The sequence below is a fragment of the Drosophila eugracilis genome, unplaced genomic scaffold, assembly GCF_018153835.1.
Source record: "Drosophila eugracilis isolate 14026-0451.02 unplaced genomic scaffold, ASM1815383v1 contig_1765, whole genome shotgun sequence".
Lineage (NCBI taxonomy): Eukaryota > Metazoa > Arthropoda > Insecta > Diptera > Drosophilidae > Drosophila > Drosophila eugracilis.
This window is the reverse complement of record NW_024572605.1, coordinates 6,861,032-6,878,713: the sequence shown is the minus strand read 5'-3', so window position 1 is coordinate 6,878,713 and position 17,682 is coordinate 6,861,032. Positions and strand designations below refer to the sequence as shown.

At 42.1% G+C, this 17,682-nt stretch overlaps 1 protein-coding gene across 1 annotated transcript in view; it reads right to left on the bottom strand.

Moving 5' to 3' along the window:
• LOC108106442 (irregular chiasm C-roughest protein) overlaps positions 1 to 17,682 on the bottom strand; it is a 125,552-nt gene that overhangs the window by 84,510 nt on the left and 23,360 nt on the right. Inside the window, exon 2 of the mRNA XM_017213475.2 lies at positions 7,210 to 7,397. Coding sequence (XP_017068964.1) covers positions 7,210 to 7,267 — 58 coding nt within the window. The 5' untranslated portion in view covers positions 7,268 to 7,397. The remainder of the gene's footprint in view (positions 1 to 7,209; positions 7,398 to 17,682) is intronic.

The following is a 17,682-nucleotide window of genomic DNA, read 5'->3' as shown; positions in this document are numbered from 1 at the left end:
ACGAGTGGAGTTTACTCATTCAGTCGGCGAGCCGGAGACCCATTCCAGTCTCGGCCTCATTTAGACATTTTGCTGCGCATTTGCCATTGTCAACTATTCTGCTACCCATCTCCGTTGCTCTTGTAACATTTCCACAAGGTTCTTTTTTCCGGCGCTGTGGCTGTTGCTGCTTCTGCTGTTGCTGCTACTGTTGCTGCTGCTGATTGTTGCACAAGGATTTGTCAAGGATAAAACACTCGAGGGCAGTCAGTCGACATTGTCGTAGTTGTCGTCACCGACGCTGCTTCATCATGGTTACGATTATGATTATGTAGCGACAGTTGTCCTGGCTGAATGCTGAAAGGCATTCGAGGTTGGGGGCTGCTTTCACACGTGGCAGTGTGCTGCAATGGTTATTGATTTTCCGTAAGAAATGCATCCGATTGCGTTGCTAAGTGCAGTCCGTGTGGCCTTGGATCTTGCCAGGACATTGCACTGAGAGTTTTAGTATGACTTGGGGTTAAATTTAGGCTGCTAGCTAAGTCCATTAGCCTGATTAGAAAATTCTGTTCAAGGAATGATGATTTAGAAAGTTCTTTAAGTTCTTTGTAGTTTGAGGTAAGAACTAGGTCACAGTAGTTAATTATGAAATATGCATCTTTTAAATCAAAATTATCAAAGGAATGAAGATATTTATGATTTCGTAGAGTACTTCTTAAGTTCTTACTCTTGCAAAGAGTTTTCTTTCAGTGCAGCCGCCGGATGCTTTACAATGCAGGCAGCATAAAAGCTTTTTTAAAGCATTTTCTCATATATATCTGGTATATCTGCAATAGGTGACCTTGGAGCTATATACGTGCACTATATTTGAGTTCATAGTATATAGTATTTGCTTTGGCTCCTCGCAACCGTGCTGCACTTTTTTCCGTGTCCCCAATTTGGCTATTTGCGACAACCCAAATTCGTTTGGCAAACACATTTCACCCACCGAAATGCCAAATGCAAAGCAGGCAGCCAGAAACTGCGGTTGCCAAATTATATGCAACTGCGGTCGCGTGGGCGTGGCATGTGGTTAGTTAAACAAAAAGCACCATGCCCCATAAACTGGGTCAGAATCCGGGGGAGAAACTGTCACAACGCCAGACGCATTAAAGCTAAATTACCTCGCTGGAAGAAAAAACCAAAATCAAAAAAAAAGGAAAGGAAAAACATACAATCCGCAACAGTCAAAGTTCGTAGTACATGGGGCATACTACATACAACATTGTCTCAAAAACACTCGACAAAGTTTCGGTTTCACTTTGGTTGTTGTTGCCACCGATTTTTGCCGTTTTCGTTGTTGTCAACTTCCGGCGGTCCCACCTGTTCCGCTTGATTGTTCTCGATGCTCTCTCCCGCTACCGCTTCGGCTTTGGCTCTGGTTCCCTCGTCATGAAAGGTTAATGACGGCTGCTGTCAGCGCCGAAGGTCACATCTAACGCTGAACACACCCATTCCACCGCCCACTCTGGGTGTTCTTTGTGGGGTCAAGCATGCAGCAGGTAAAAGTTTCGTTTTCCCCGGACAAAAACTCACGGGGATGAGATGAGGGGGAAAAACCGAGGACCTGTGCTAAATAGCAGGACTTCTGGGCCGGGGACAACGGGTGGTAGCAGAGCGTAAAAGTTAAATGAAACGAAACACGTTAATGGCCTCCGGGAAAAAAGGAGATGGAGGAAGGGGGAGATGGGACTCATCTGAAAGGTGAGAGGATGTCCTGTTAAAGCCACGCTCCGTGGAAAGTGAAAACGCCGGCTTGGCAAGTTGGTAGTCCTGGCCAAGAGCCGTGTAATAAAATGATATCGTTGGCTTAGTTAAGTAGCAATAAGCTGGAAAAGGTAGCCCGAAATTCGTTGGGCGCCACCTCTCAATCACAGCGTTTCAGGTTGATATTAAGTTATTTAGGCTATTTAGACGCCAAGTGAAGACCTCTTCGGGCATCTCGACTGGGTCATTAAAGCCAAATTACGGTATATTAGGTTACCGTTTTGGGACGAGGGGTGAAAAAGCCAACCGACTTTTACCAAACTTTCTCCTCTCTCTCTCTTACTGTTCAGGAATTTCACTACTACTAGCTAATAGTGCTGCTAATTAACAGTCTTGAAGCTGTGAACCCAGCAAAATAACCAACTTAAAGCGATTCGATTTTCTCTTGCCACACACCAAAGTTGCACTCAATTGTTAAAGTACACAAAGAAAACGGCGCCAAAAAGGAGCTAGGGAGGGACGCAGGACCAGCCAAAAAAAGGAGAGAAAAGTACAAAGAATTATGTATCACTTCGTTACGACTTACTTCCACTTAATTTATTTTCACTTGCTTTTACCAGCAAAGGGCGAGCCAAAGAAAAGCCGAGCGGATGGGACAGCAACTTTGTCTGAGCCTCGGAAAACGAAAGAAGTCGAAAAGCAGAGGGAATTGTACATTATACAGTTGGTCAATAAAGTCTGCACACATCCAGAGCTTAAAAAAAAAAGGTGATATATATTTCATTTATATGAGATATGCCCAAGAAGATAGCTCTGCAGGGAAAAGTAAACGAAATATTGATTCGAGATGGGCATTAATTGGTTTCTCTCGTATTTTTTTCAGTTTTTCTTTTATAATACTAATTATTATCCTGTAATTTATAAGTTTACTACATATCACTTATGTAGAACGGTCATTTTCAGTGATCTAAGCAAAAGTTAAAATTTACTAAAACTCACATTGATATAAACCAATTTGAGTTATGATTTCCCTCTGCATCTTCTCTCCTATAAACTTTATAAACTCTCCCTTGTAACCTACACTGAATAGTAGCCAAACTTTGCATACCCACTGTCCGGTTTTTGGCCCAAAAGAAGACAAGGCCCGCAGGCATTAGCCAACAACTGGAAACAACTTTAGACGGGCTTCCCGTCTGTCTGTGAAAAGCATTTGACTTTGCATTTGTCTACGACTGCAGGTTGCAACGCTTTCGGCCTTCACACCTTTTGTTGAACTGCTGCTTTGGCTGCCGCTGTTGCTGCTCCCATTTTCCATTTCCCATTTTACCATCCAACCATTTCCACTGCCGCCGCTCAAGCTTCGGAAAACGCCTTTCGAGTGGCCGGCGCATTAATTCTCAGGTGTGCAATTTAGTGTGCGGCCAATTTTGGTCGGTCGGTCGGTCGGTTGGTCTGGACAGGAAGAGGAAGCCCAGAAGCGTCTGTTACGTGTTGACCACACGATGGTTTTTTTTTTTTTTTTTGGGGATGGTGGGGTAGGGGCTTTCCCCGGGGTCAACAGGGTGAGCTTGAAATGTTAGGAAATTTTAAACGGAAGTTCGCGTTTTCTGCCCTTTGCGGCTCTTATTGTTAGCTGTGTTTCCGCTTTTCTGGTATTTTTGGCCTCTCATTCCGCGATACAACGTCCGTGCCCCGTTTCCGGCTAAAAACAACAAGTCTTTAAGAGCTGCGCTTGCTACATTTCTTAACTCACGTCTTTAACACACAAAAAAACGAAACTTTTCAGGCAAAACTTTACGCGCAAAACTTTTCAATGGACTACATTTGCTATGCCATGTTAAACAGCGCAAACCAAAAAAAAATAAAAGAAGAAAACACAAGATGACAGCGTAGAAGGTTAAGACGAGAACCATAGACAGCAAAATGGCGCCGGCTATAATTTTCAGAGCACGACAAAAGCGTTGAAGAAAAGGGAAAAATAAATGCATAAGGAGCGGACAACTTGAAAAACTTTTAATAATTGCATTTTGCGCAAGAAGAGCAGCATCGACTGGGGCACATAATAAACTCGAACAGCCCACCGCCTAACGCTGACCACACTGGCAAGGCCATCCAAAAAGCTGCACCCAACTGCTGCATCTTGTGCATCGACACCCGAGCAACAAGACAATCAGCTAAGAGAGATACTCACCCAGCCGGGGGAGAACAGGCGATGACTGGGCCACAAAAATAACCGAAAAGTAATTCCCCACAAAAGTAAACTTGAGCGTACAAAAGTCGAGTTTTAAAATAAACTTGCAGCCAGCTCTATTTTTCTTTCCATCGGATCGCCAAGGGATCGACGGAGGAAGCAGGAGCAGGAGCAGGAGAAGCAGGAGGCAGGATATGGAGGCGTCTCTGGAGTTGGTTAGCGAATAGACAAAAGTCGTGAGGAGAAACGAGAGGGGTCGCCACTTGAGGCACAAAAGGCGCATTTTCTATGAAAGAAAAGTGGCTAACTAAGTCGCCGACTTGGCAGCCTTCGTACCACAACCCCCCCCACCAACCCACCACACCCATCGACATCATCAGTGCCGCAGTTTCGAGAGACTCAAGAGCAACTGCTCCTCTTCCTTCCTCGTCTCTCCCTCTATTTTTGTGAGCCAAGAAATATGGCTTGCGGTCGGTGCTCTTGGAAAATCAGTAGATCCAGAAATTTAAGCGGCTAAGAAAAACAATCGCAGTCATCTCCAAGGATAAGTTCTAAGTAAATCTGGGTTACTTAACGGGCTGCGTTTAATGAGAAGGAGGCCCTAAATTATGTCAACTTTAAAGTGAAAATACTTTTCCATATTTCTATAGTTAATATAATCCAAGTTTTAAGCTCTAAAAACGATTTAACTTTAAGACCTGCAATTTGCTTTACAACTTCCATACAACAATATCACAATTTTCCATACATATCTCAACGGCAAACAATGTATTTTATTAGTCAGTGGTTTTAATTTTAGTACTGGTATTAAGTTTGAAGAGCTTTCTGTAACAACTCTGCTAGTAAATATTTAACTGCCTGGAGAGTAGAGTCTCTGTGTAAGGGAACCCCCAACGTAATAATATAATAAAAAATGCCATAAAACAACATGGGACATGACTAATAACCTACAAGTGCCCATGAAACAGGTCAATAATCCACGGAATGTGGCAGATCATCATCTGATTTCATCAACGCCGCCCCCTCCACCCCCTATCTCCCATCAAACACCACGCACTAATAAAATGCGACCCACTTTATTAAATATGAAATATGCTCCATCGCCGCTGTCGCCTCGTATTCGCAATGGCAAAAAGGAGTCGAGGGTCCTTTTAGCATGGCCAGCACGTAGCAAACGCAGTACGCTTAAATACATGAGATAAAATGCCGGACATTAAGTCCCTCGGGGGCGGAGGGCGAAGAGGTATAGAGAGTTCAAAGCATTGGTATCCAAGGTAAAATGCCAAAAAAGAACGATAGTATATCCAGTGTATCTTGGCAAAAATGTTCATGCTCAACTTGCGTGTGTCAAAAATGCGAAATTGAAATGCTTTAAAATTTAACATTTCTACCCGACGCTCACATCAAAGTGCGGGTAAGATGCAGCTGCCAGGCTGATGCGGCAAGGACTCCGATCCGTGTTGGTGGGCAAACATTTTTATGCAAAAATATTTTGCATGTCACTCCCATCTGCCGAGGATTGCAAAAAGGGGCATGGGAAGGCTGTTTGTAGCCAGGGTCTGTGTATTTGCCACAGACTTTTGCATGCATAACAAGTCAGCGAAGCGGACGGACGGACAAGCAAACAGAGCAAAAAAAAAGAAATGGCTAAAAGATGGCAAGGGGCAGAGTGGAGGGGAGTGCAGGAAAAGCCACGCACACAACCAGACAAGAAGGAAAAGGCACCGCCGGCAGCAGGAAGCGCATACAAAACTTTAGCGGCAACCGGTCGCATTTCGTAATCTTTGCAAATAAACGCGTGAAATTCCAAGGCGCACCACATTGGGGCATGTTGCCTGGATTGGTATGGTGTGTGGTGGGGTGGGTGGTCCTGCCACAGTCGCCAGTTGGCCGACATGTGCGCGCCATTTTTGGCATACAGCTCACACGCGAAATTGCGCATGCAGATTAAAATTCTTGAACGCGCATTTCCGTTTCCGTTCACTACGTCTGCATTTCTGTGTGTGTGCGTGTGTGTGTGTGTGTTTGTGTGAACTGTTGGGTAAAATGCCGGGCATTTTCTTCGCTTTTCCAACGGGGGAGTGCTTGAATTTCCACTTCAGTTCGGTTTTTGCTCTGTCTCTCTGTTTGCAGTACTGATTGCAACCTTGAAGTGACCCCCGCGCTGAATGAAGTTGTGAACGTTTGGGAATAAACTCAATAAAATTTGTATCGAATGCTACAGCTTGTTAGGGATTTTAAGGGGATTTCCTCTCGATTTGATTAGACTTCTAAATGTCGCTGGCTGAAATCAAATATTGCTCATACGCAGCATGGTTAAAAGTGTTTAAAGGAAGAAATGAACTTTTGATCGTTGAATACGAAACAGTTTTATCCTTTTGCCAAAATCATTTTCATATAAAAATAGCCTGTCAGATAACCTCTTCATTAAGTTGAACTAGAATATTTAACGAAGAGAAATTCTGTTTCCAAAATTTCGTATTTTTCCAAAGCCAAATATGAGTTTCCCCAACCGGCAATATTACTCATACGCCACATGGCCACTGTAAATGACAATAATTAGAGAGAAAATGCGTGATTTTGGCAGTAAAAGAGAATCCCGTTTAGCCAAAAAATAAGTTCAGTCCAATGGAAAATAAATCACAATGTCGCATATTACTCATACGCCGCATGGACCTAATAGACATTGACAATGGCATATTACTCATTGCATTAGAGAGCGAAATAACCGAAAAGAGAGGGGATATGATTTTCGCTTATTTACCGACCATTGCCATTGATATGCAGGACCTGTTTCTGGGACCCATGATATGATGCCAGAAAAACCAGAAAACGCCCAGGGTCAGCTTTCTTCGGCTTCAGCTACGTTTCTTCCATTTCTGGCCACCCAAAAACGCACATCAAATAAAAGAAATGGCTTTGTTTGCTGCATGTGGCATAGAATATCAAGCTGATAAGGGGGATGAGAAGCGGATTACCAAGGATGTGGATATGGTGGATGTGGGGAAGGGGATGAGACTTTGGGCTGGTGTGCTGGCGCATAAATAATGTGACCTGCCTGACTGCGATTATCTGTGAACTATTTTTCACACGTTGCCGGCATACAAAGTGGTCCATTCTCTTTTGCCCCAACGATATATACGAGCTTCTTGGCCTGCTGAGGCCACTTGGCTCATTCATTTTCACATCCTGCCCGAACACACACACTCACACACACAGAGACATAAAAAACATATGTGTGGAGGGAAGATTTTGGCATAGTTTTTTTGTTTGTTTGATTGTTGGCTACTTACATTGTACTGAAATAATGAACAATAATATCCAGAGGCGTCGATCGAATGTCGGTCTCATGACTTCATCACTTATCCACGAATTCGTTGGTATGGATTTTCCTGTTCGACGTGTTTTCTTCTTTTCTAACCGTCCGAAACCGTTCAGCTCAGCTTTCAGATTGGCACATGTGTACTATTTGTCGAGGAATCTGCAAAGCGGAGATTTAATTAGTATGGAGAGTAGGAAAAATGTTTTAAGCCAATTAAACAGTAGTAGGTGAGGTAAGAGGTAAAAATGGAAAATCTAACAACTGTTTGCACATGAAATTAATTAATTTTCCACAAAAACTTTGTTGCATAACGTTAGGCGGATTAACTGGGATGTGAGAGACACAGAATAGAGACATCAGGCGGCAACATTTTCGACAGCATTCTGTCTGCAGTGTTTGGAGTGCAGGGCAAACAAAGAGAGAGACGACATCAACGAGTGATGGGGGATGGGGGATGGGGGAGTGGCACCACTCGGACTCCACAAAGCGTGCACATACTTTCCACCAGCACTGTGTGACTGGATGCCCGGGTTTTTCGGGTAGCGACACAAGGCAAACAAAATTAGCAGCAAAGCTGACGGAGCTGTTAACGAATTGACGTTGCCAGGACTCCCAGGACGACTGCCCCCCCACTCATAACTGACGAGTGACGAGCGGGCCTCGATTATGCATATGTGAAATCTGGCAAAGGACTAGAAAGCAGTAAAGAGAGAGAGGAGATGGCCAACTGGAGAAAACCTGAGACCAATCAAAAGTCCGTTACAAAGTTGTCCAACATGGGCTTACCAATTTGAAGTTGTTACATCTCGGCTTTGGCTATTTGCCGGTCACAAAGGTTTCGATTTACATCGAAAGCAATTTCGTGTACCAAATGCATGTAGAATGGGGTTGTAGCCTATACAGAGACCACTGTATACAGTGTAAACTAATGCAAAACAGCGAATATGCTTGTGCGGCAGCAAACAGTGGGTGCAACAACTATGCGGCCACTATGGCACAACAATGACAGCATTGGGCAAACATATCACGCGATCAATTTGTCAAACAAGCTGCAGCAGCAACATCAGCTGCTACAATAGATGCTGCAGCACCAATAGCAGCAGCAACATCGCCAGTAAAATCAGCAATAAGAGCACAGCAGCAGCAGCAGCAGCAGCAACAGCAACAACAACAACAGTTGACCTCTGAGCAACATAAATGAAGCAACCGCTGCCATTGGGGAAAACACTGACAAACAAGCTGAGCGGAAAAAGGGGTATCCCCTCAGCCATTGTTGCCCACAAAATTGACAGCAACAGCAGCGACATTTGACGCACATCATCAATATGTGACTCTGCATATGGCCAGTCAAAACCGCCCACCAACTGCCCCTCGTATCCTTGGTATTCGTGGCATCCTGGCATTCTCTGGTATCCCATGACATGTCGCACAGCTGTCATTATAGCCAGGCCAACAACAACAACGGAAAACCCAGTGACAAACTATTACACAACGATTGTATGTTAACAGTATAGCTTGAAGGTTGACCGAAAGGCGGCTTTTGAGCCAACTTATCGGACAAAAGTGGCAGATGCATCGAGGCAAGTCCCTCGACCTTCCATTGTCACATAAATCACGCATATGCTGGGTAAAACCATAAAAGCCAGGTGCTGTCGAGGGCCAACGCTAGTGGCTACCTTCTCCATTCACCATTTTCCGCACATTTCCCCAGCGAAATACTTAAATGCCGGTGCGCTCTCTTATTTATGGTCAAAATGTGGAGTGGCTCTTTGGTTTATGGTGTTTAAAATGGCCCGGGATGAGGGTGAGAAAACGAAAGTAAGTTCTTGTGAAAGTTCAAAGATTTTACTTTAAAAGTGCAGAAATCAAATTTGAACTTCCAAGCAGCTTAAAATCTGATTCTTACATTAATGATAATTAAATTAGTTTCAAATAGCTGAAAGCTAACTAAATGTAATGGAGCGTAAGTATGAAAATAACTTTCAAACTTGAATTCCTTACTTTTCTTGATGCTTTTCTGACCCACTGAATGAGCAATTCGTTGAGTGAACAAATCAATAATCGAAAAGAGCCCAGCCCAAGGCTTTGATAAACTGTTAAATAATTAGAAAATGCCAATTATAAGTGTTATTTTGAGAGTTGAGCAAACCAATTAAAATAAAAGCAAAACTGTAAGTGGAGAAGAGAGAGCTGACATTTTAATCGCCACAATTTTAAAGCTATCATCATCATCATCAGCAGGAGGGAGCTCATGATGATAGCAGCGATACATAAACAATAAAAGCCAATGGTATGTAAATTTTACCAATTTACCGCAACAATGCAAACGATCCCGGGGAAAATTGTTAGACGCCTGCCCCGGGGGAAATGTGGGGTGAGGTAAATTCGGATGAAATCATTTCGTTGAGCTTTGTAAAACTGCAAATGTGTTGCAGACGAACATTTTTGGTTAACCGCAAAACATCAGGCAATAGAGGCGACTGACTGCCAGGCGGAAACCAGTTGGCCAAACGCAAATTAAATTTACAAAACCAAAACCGAAGCGAGCCATTCTCATTGGCAAGTTCATTTGGGTAGCTTAAATTTTTATTTTTCATTCCTTGAAAAATCATTTTCATTGACAAGTTTTACGCCCTCCCCCGGCACCCCCCAAATAATAATTGACGGGGTGAAAAACAATAAAACTGTGTTTTCGCCATTGCCATCCATCTGCGGTGGCTTTATTGATGGCAAATGAATTGCCAGTGGGTAGAGGCCATGATGGGTATTGGGTATTTTTCCGGGTTGAGTTGAAAATAAATAAGGATGAAAGACAGAGAGCGAGAGAGAGAGAGTGAGAGTGAGCGGCGGGGGAATAGTCTTAATTTTTCATTCTGCCGATTCGCTGAATTAATATGCGTAATTAAATTTTTCGGTCCTTGTATTTGCTTTTAATTTCGCAACTTTTAATTGCATTTGCGCTGGGCAAACACCAAATGTATCTAATGCATTCCATTATTGCAGATTATTCCGATTTACGCTGATTTATTTTTGAGCTGCGCAAAAAAGTAGGCAAAAGTTTAAAAGCCTCCCGTCAAATAAACTTTAAATTGCCACAGTTAAAGTTCTTTTTTTAGATTTCCCACCTGAGAATCGACACCTGGATCCTTTTCATACACAGCCCAGCTGACACTTGTAGGTGGCCTTAATCAAAGGCTACACTAAGCCCCTGCTCAGGATAATGGCACTGGGAAATGGGGTGTGGTGTAGGGCAAGGGCAAGAGCTGGGACAGGCGCTAGGAGCAGGAGCTAGGGAGCAGGAGTTAGGGACCCGGATCAGGACAAATGCAAAGTTAAACAACTTCGACAGTGTTGCCGCACAGTTCATTGTTTCGGGCGAGAAAAGGCGAGGAGGAGCCTGCCTTCATCCTCCTTTCACTATCACAATTTCCACATCGACGCGCTGCGCTTTCCCTTCTCGAACCACTTGAACAAATTTTTCTTTGTCTTTTGCATGCCCTTCCCCATATACCCCATCCTATTTTCCTTGCCTTTCCACCGACAACATGACTTATGTGGCTTGGAGCGAAACAAATGTGGAAAGCACAAAAGTCAACATATTGAATAATGATTGGTAGGCGAAAAACGAGCCCCCCTTTTTCCCGAAAAAGAGAAACAAAGTTAGAAATGGGTTTTCCCATGTTTCCCTTTTGTCCTTTATACGTTTCTTTTTGCTTCTGTTTTGTTCCTCCTTCATAATCATAGGCGATAAATTCTGGCTGGCAAAAAATTAATGATGCGAATTTCGAATTTTCCTTTCAGAATTTTAATCGAATTTTTCCAAAAACTTTTCACATGTGTAATCGATAAATTCTAAACAATTGATTGATAATACCAAGCGGCTTATCTGCTCTCTTTTTTTCCGAAAAGGGATTTATAATTAATGGGCTTAAGGCATGGAAAATTTGTAAAACTTAAGAGCAGCTTTAAGTTCTCTATCGACTAGGCCAGAACAAAGCTGAATGCCAAGTCAAAATCGACAGACAGGCCAACTGAAGACAATGGCTAGCAGGCAACTGGCATGTTGCCATGTGGGTTACCTGGAAACTGGTAGACTCTGTGTCTTCGAAGAATGTCATTCGATTACGCCGGAGTGGAGTGGAGTGGAGTGTAGTGGGGAGGAGCATGACATGGAAGCACCATTCAGGCGATGGCATATGGCCGAGAAGGCCATCCGCCGATGGAAGCCAGAGAAGCGTCAAAAAACAATCAAGCGGGTAAATTGAAGTCAACAACTAGTTGCAGACAAGTTTACCTAGAAATAACATACAAAGATAATGGGAAATGGAAAAGTTCAAAGAAAATTGACGAGTTATTGAAGAAGGTTTGTCAGTTTTCAATGGGCAAAGTGTATGTGATATGGATTTGGGTTTTAACTTCAAGTTAAGTTAAAAGTAAAGAAATTAAAGATTAAATAGTGACTTCAATATGTTAAACAGTTCAAAAAGTTGCACAACTTTAAGGTTCATATATAAAACTTCTCATAAACGAGTCTTTAAACCAAGTTTACCTTGTTAAGTAAAGAATGGCAACTACTAACTGCCTTGTAAACACTCAATAAATAATTGAGCTATGAAAAAAAAATCCCATTTAAGTTGTTATAAATTTTCAATATATAGTCAAGCCAGCCGATAAACCCCTTGATGATAACCAAACATCTTCCTTCATATTTATCCATTCAATCATAACAACTTCCCTTAACGACCTGACTCACTACAAACTTCGATGTGGGGTAACTTTTTATCTGCGGGCAAGCCTGAACGAACTGGCAAGGGCTTGATCGAAAATCAAATTAAAATTTCATGCTTTAACATTGTGTTCCAATTACTGTCGCAAACAATTTATACGCATGATGGGGGAAGAGACGACCGCCCAGAATCCCGGAACCCGGGCCAAGAGCCATTTTTCAACCCAAAAACTTTGCCCATTGCCGGGAGGATGGTCGATGGGGGTTTGTACCCAATTCGGGCTGCCAATGCCAAGCGGGTCGTTGTTATGTCATGAAAAATGCATTTTTCAGTACACAATAATAATATATGTAACACAATAAATTGCGAAACGCAAAAAACTGAAGGAGAAGGGGAAACGGGATGGGTGATGGGTTGGGCAGAAAATGTTATAAAATTGTTATCGAGCGCATAATAGCAAATGTTGCAAAATAACTTTTGACAAAGTGCACTCAATATCACACAAGAGCCAGCTTGAAGGACCTTCAATAAGAGGGTGTGAGAGTGTGTGCGTGTGAGAGAGTGTATATATATCGGCGAGTGACTGGCAGAATGAAAAATCACAGAATGCAAAGGCAGCAAAACTGCAGGCGAGAGTTTTGTATTAGAAAGCGAAATAAAAGGCAACGGGCATTGGGAATATCAGCACATAAATTGACATAGTTCGATTGAAAAGTCAAGGCGATCATTGGATTCGTTGAGCTTTAAATTCATAAACCCTTGCAATAGTAGAAAAAAATCTGGGAAAAACTCATATTAAACTGCAATAGCGTCAACATTTTCTCGTCATCGCCTTTTCCCTCAGTTTTCCTGCCGCCTGTCAAGTCGCGGGCGTGTAAACCAAATTACGGCAACACATGTGCCGCAAAATATGCAACAATTTGGAGCAGCCAGGCCAAAAAGGAGGGGGGGAAGGGGAATATGGAAAATGGAATAAAAAAAAAGCAAAGGAATCCCAAGCGAACATTTTATCGCAAGGTGGGTGGGTGAGAGGAGAGGAGGAGAAAACGTGGCACGAAAAAAAAAAATTGCAATGCATAACTTTAGGCATTTTCCTGCAACTTTACGGGGGGTTTTTGCCTTCGGGGCTGCTAGAGAGGAGAGGCGTGGCATGTCTGTTGCATGCCTGTTTGCGCCCCCGAAACAATGGCTTGCATATGTGGCGCCTAAAGTTATGCCACCCGCTGATGGTCCGAGAATGGAAGATGTTAACCCGTGCGAGGGCTAGAATGTAACTATTAGTTTCACATAGCTGGGCAGCGGCGACAAATTCCCGGCTAGTCACTAGGCCATTGTGTTGACAAGCCCGAAAATCGGGTCAGTAGTAAATCAACAAAACAACTCGCCCAGCGGCGAACAATAGCAATCATTGTTCTGCGGCTAGTGAAAAATGCATGTGCTGGTGCACAGTCCACACTGCACACTGCATAGTTTTAGAGCCACGTTGATTGCCAGGCCATTGAAAATGTGCATGCATACGAGTTTGTGAAAATGTTGCATTTATTTTTCGGTTTGGCCAGTGGAAAACCAAATGTAATGAATCGATGAGCGCCAAAGCCAATCGTCGAAAATAAACGAAAAGCAATATGAAATCATATCCGGACATTCATGGATTTCGCAGAGGTTTTTCGCAACAATTGCGTTTTAAATTATGCAAAAACAATTTTGGCATATTTTCTGTTAACTTAATAGTATTAGCATTGTAATTTAAACTCTTTCTTTGATTAAAATACCTTCTGAAGGTATCTAGTAGAAAATTGTTCCTTAATTTTATAACAAAAAGCATTTTAGGCATACTAACAACACGAAATCCCAAGCTAAGGTAGTTTTTAAGTTCCTCTCTCTTATAAAAAATCATAATTTAACTTTGTAATTCAAATCTGTAAACTCTTTCTTTGTAAGCTGACTGGAAATTCCGAATAACCCTATGCTTTCCGTAATCCCGCAAAACTATTTTACAGCAGGTTAAATACCCCGCGGCATACCACTTAAATCTGCAATCGTTGCCTTTTCTCGTGGCATGGCAGCATTTTTGAGTAACTTTTTATGACGCCCAGCATATCTGACGTTAATGGGTTAACTTAAGTGCTGCCTTAAAGCCCACATGCCAACATCAGCTATCAGCGCTTCCGTGCACACTTGAATTCACACACAAAAAGAGGGTTCTGATTGAATGCGAGGGTCGTGGAGGGGTCATGAACGAAGAGCAGAGCGCAACAGAAAGAGAGTGAGACAGCGTAGCTCTCGGCGGGGAAGTCCCGACTGGCGATTAATCAATAACCACTCAGCGGCTGGAGCCAAGCGATTTAATGGACACAGGAATGATGAAGCCTCCCGCTGTCTACATTTCGCTAAGGGAACTGCTGTGGTGGGTGCATTAAATTCGCCAAAGGCTACTTTTAGGCGCTGGCCGCAAATGCCAGGCGGTGTGTAATGAAAACGAGGCCAAATGCATGGCCCGGAATCTGCAATACCTCCCTCCCCCCTCCCAGAACACCCCTTTCAGTGTTCAACAAGAATTTCTCATTTGGGTTTCGATTATGGGTGGCCTCCGAGAAATTGAGATGGAGAGTGAGGCTCTATTTCGGCCATTAGGCGTTGCGCATTTTTGGCCTATGCGGTTTTTGGCAGCGAGTGCAGTTCCAGGTCACTAAACTCGGCACAAAGAGACAAATGGAGAGGGGCGTTCTTGCTTTCCGGTTTTAAATTTGCGAAATAAATATTCTTTTTTAGAAATAAATCTAATTGGGTTTTATATTTTTGAAGATTAAACTAGCTTTTAGCTGGCAAAATAAATCAAATTAAATATTTTTATTATCAATTTGAAGAGAAGCAATTAGATTTAATCAAATTTTAAAATTGGTTTATTATGTTGGTTAGTTTATACCAATAAAACTCTGTTGATAGCAATTAAAATAATTTTTTTTATATTTTTATTAAATTATAAACAGAAATAAACTTCTTTTGCCAGCTCTGAGCAGCCATGGTTTACCTTTCTAAACGAAACTGAGGCATTTTTTAAACTAAAAAATACTCAAACTGCTAAAAGTTAAACATAATAAATTAGAATTTGTTATTCTGTTCGCTTTTCTCTTGCACTATAGCCAGGTAGCATTCCATGATTAAAGTGTGATTTTTATCAGTCAAACGCTTAGAGGCAACAGGCCAAGACAAACAGACAGTCAGATAGACACGATTGTCGTCATAAATTTCGGTGGAACACGACCAACTTTGAGCCAAACACGCAAGCCCACACTAACACACACAGTGTCAGAGACAGAGACAGAGACACACACTATAGTTCAACTGCTGACCCACCTGGAAGTAGGCAACACACACAGAACGGAAGCCACATGAAACATGACCCTCGATACAAGCGGCAAAGTTTGCGTGCCAAACAAAACACATGGCAAAAAGGTGAGACAGAGACACGGCAAAGATGAAAGCCAAAAAGTCAACTGCAAAAATCAAAATTGAGCTGAGCTAGTAAGGGACAGGGCCGGTGGCACTCACTTTTGCATGTGGCACGAATAGGGCCAGGCGAAACAGAAGCGACAAACATTTAAAAAAGCATTTCATTCGCATATCTACGTCATACCGGAAATTCTATATCAACGCAAATTGTTTATGGCCAAACATGATAGAGGGGAGAAGAGAACCTGAAATGTGGTAAAAATATGCGGAAAAATAGCAACAAGCTGTGGCCAAGAATCCCGAATTCATAAATACCCTAGGGCTAGGGGGAAATATTCTCAAATTTCTCTAAATGGTTTTTAATGGGAAAAGAAGAAAGTTTGGGATATTAAACTAATTTATTTATTTTTTAAATATTAACAATTTAGTGACTGTTATTTAGCCAACAATTTTAGTTTTTTTCTGATATTTTTAAACTGCTTTCAGCCCTTGCAGCTTTAAGCTAAGAAAATAAAACTTTCTAGTTTATATTTCTCGAAAAATTCCTTTAAAATGCACCCAAAAATGCTAGCAATAAAGTTGAATTTTAAATATGGCACAAAAAGAAAGGATAAACATTGTCCTACATTTTTGTCCTTATTTTGTGCTACTTTTAAGGAAGTTTACCTTTTGAACCTTCGGCTTGTTGCGTCATTTATTTGGCTAGGTAATATGAGACGCCGCCTTTCACTTGAAAATTGAAGTCCCCAGCTAGGTGAACTTAGTCTGAATTTCAGTGAGGCGAGCTTTTTAATAAACCTAAGTGGATCAGAGGAGGAGAATGAAGTGAGAGAAACACGAACTGAGCTCTGTAAAGGGGACAACAGAGACAAATTTTATATATTTATCCTTTTGCCAGCGCTTATGTGGCGTGCCAAATGAAAATATAGCCGAGCGAGCCATGTGAATTTATTTATGTGGGTATTTTTGTATTCGTGGTTGTGTCGAAGCGTTTAACCCGCCATCGAGGTTAATTAAAAGCAAAGCGCGCCCAAAACTATGCCACGAATTATGCACTCCACACTCTCTCTCACACACAAACACACACACACACTCACAGCGGTGGGTCAGCGAGCAGAAAATTATAAATATAAGCTCATTAAAGGCTTAGTCGCTATAGGAGGTAACCCCGCTCTGGCCGTGTCCATTTTAATTAGATAAAATTGCATTTTGCATAATTTTAGATGCCCGCACACATCAATAAATCGAGCTCTCTCGCCCGCGCTCGTTCAGCATGCCAACTAATTTATGCCTTTGCTAATTAAACGATCCACAAAAACGCTGCCACCAAAATGAGGCATTCATTTTAATTGCATGGGAAATACCATAAAAATGCTAAATTCGATTTTCGACAGCGTTCAAATCAATTAGCTGGTCGAATAATTTTGTTACACGATAAGGGTTTTATATTCAACATGTTTTGGAAAACGAGGTGGATTTTTAACTTATTTCGAGAAGTTCTTGTAGGTTTTTAATATGTGTTTTTGAAATATTATTTAAGTTTTAGTTTGTTGTCTGATTTTCTCTTCTTTAAACCCCTTTAAGAACGCATTTTTTTCTAGAAATTTTTCTTAAAAATTCTTAATTAATTATTACACACTTTTATTTATGTTTATTTCATAATCTAACTTAAGAGACTCTTCTTGAATCTTAAGAAATGTGTGAATAAGTTATGTAACTTGTTAACATCCTGCAAAGAAAGTTGCTGCCTACTTAGCGGCATGGCAATTACCGCTCGCCGCAACCAAGACAAACTGCTCGCAAAACGGGAAACAGGAAACACCAGGCCATCGTGATGGATGGCAGTGAGGAGAAAGTGAGGTCGGCGGTCGGCGGTCGACGTTGGTTGCAACGTCGTCAGTGGTTGGAGCTGTCAATTATAACAGTTTGCTGAAAAGTTGCTGCCTGAGCAGCAAAATGCTGCCTGAACTGAACCGAACTACACAAACACCCACCATGTGCGGCCGTAATTAAACAATTAGCGAGGTGAGTGCCACTTAATTAAATAATTTGCAGCCATGCGGTTGTAAGGCAGCGAAAAAGCCAGTAACCGGAGGTAGCAAGGTAAGTCGAATCTGCGATGCCCTGTGTGGCCGTAATTCCCAAAAAATAATTCGAAAGTTAGGCTCGAACAAAAACCCAACGTGCTGTTAATATCCTCATCCAGTTTGGGTGTGTGTGGTGGTCCCTTTGAAATATAACGTCTCATCGGGAGGGGCAAAGCG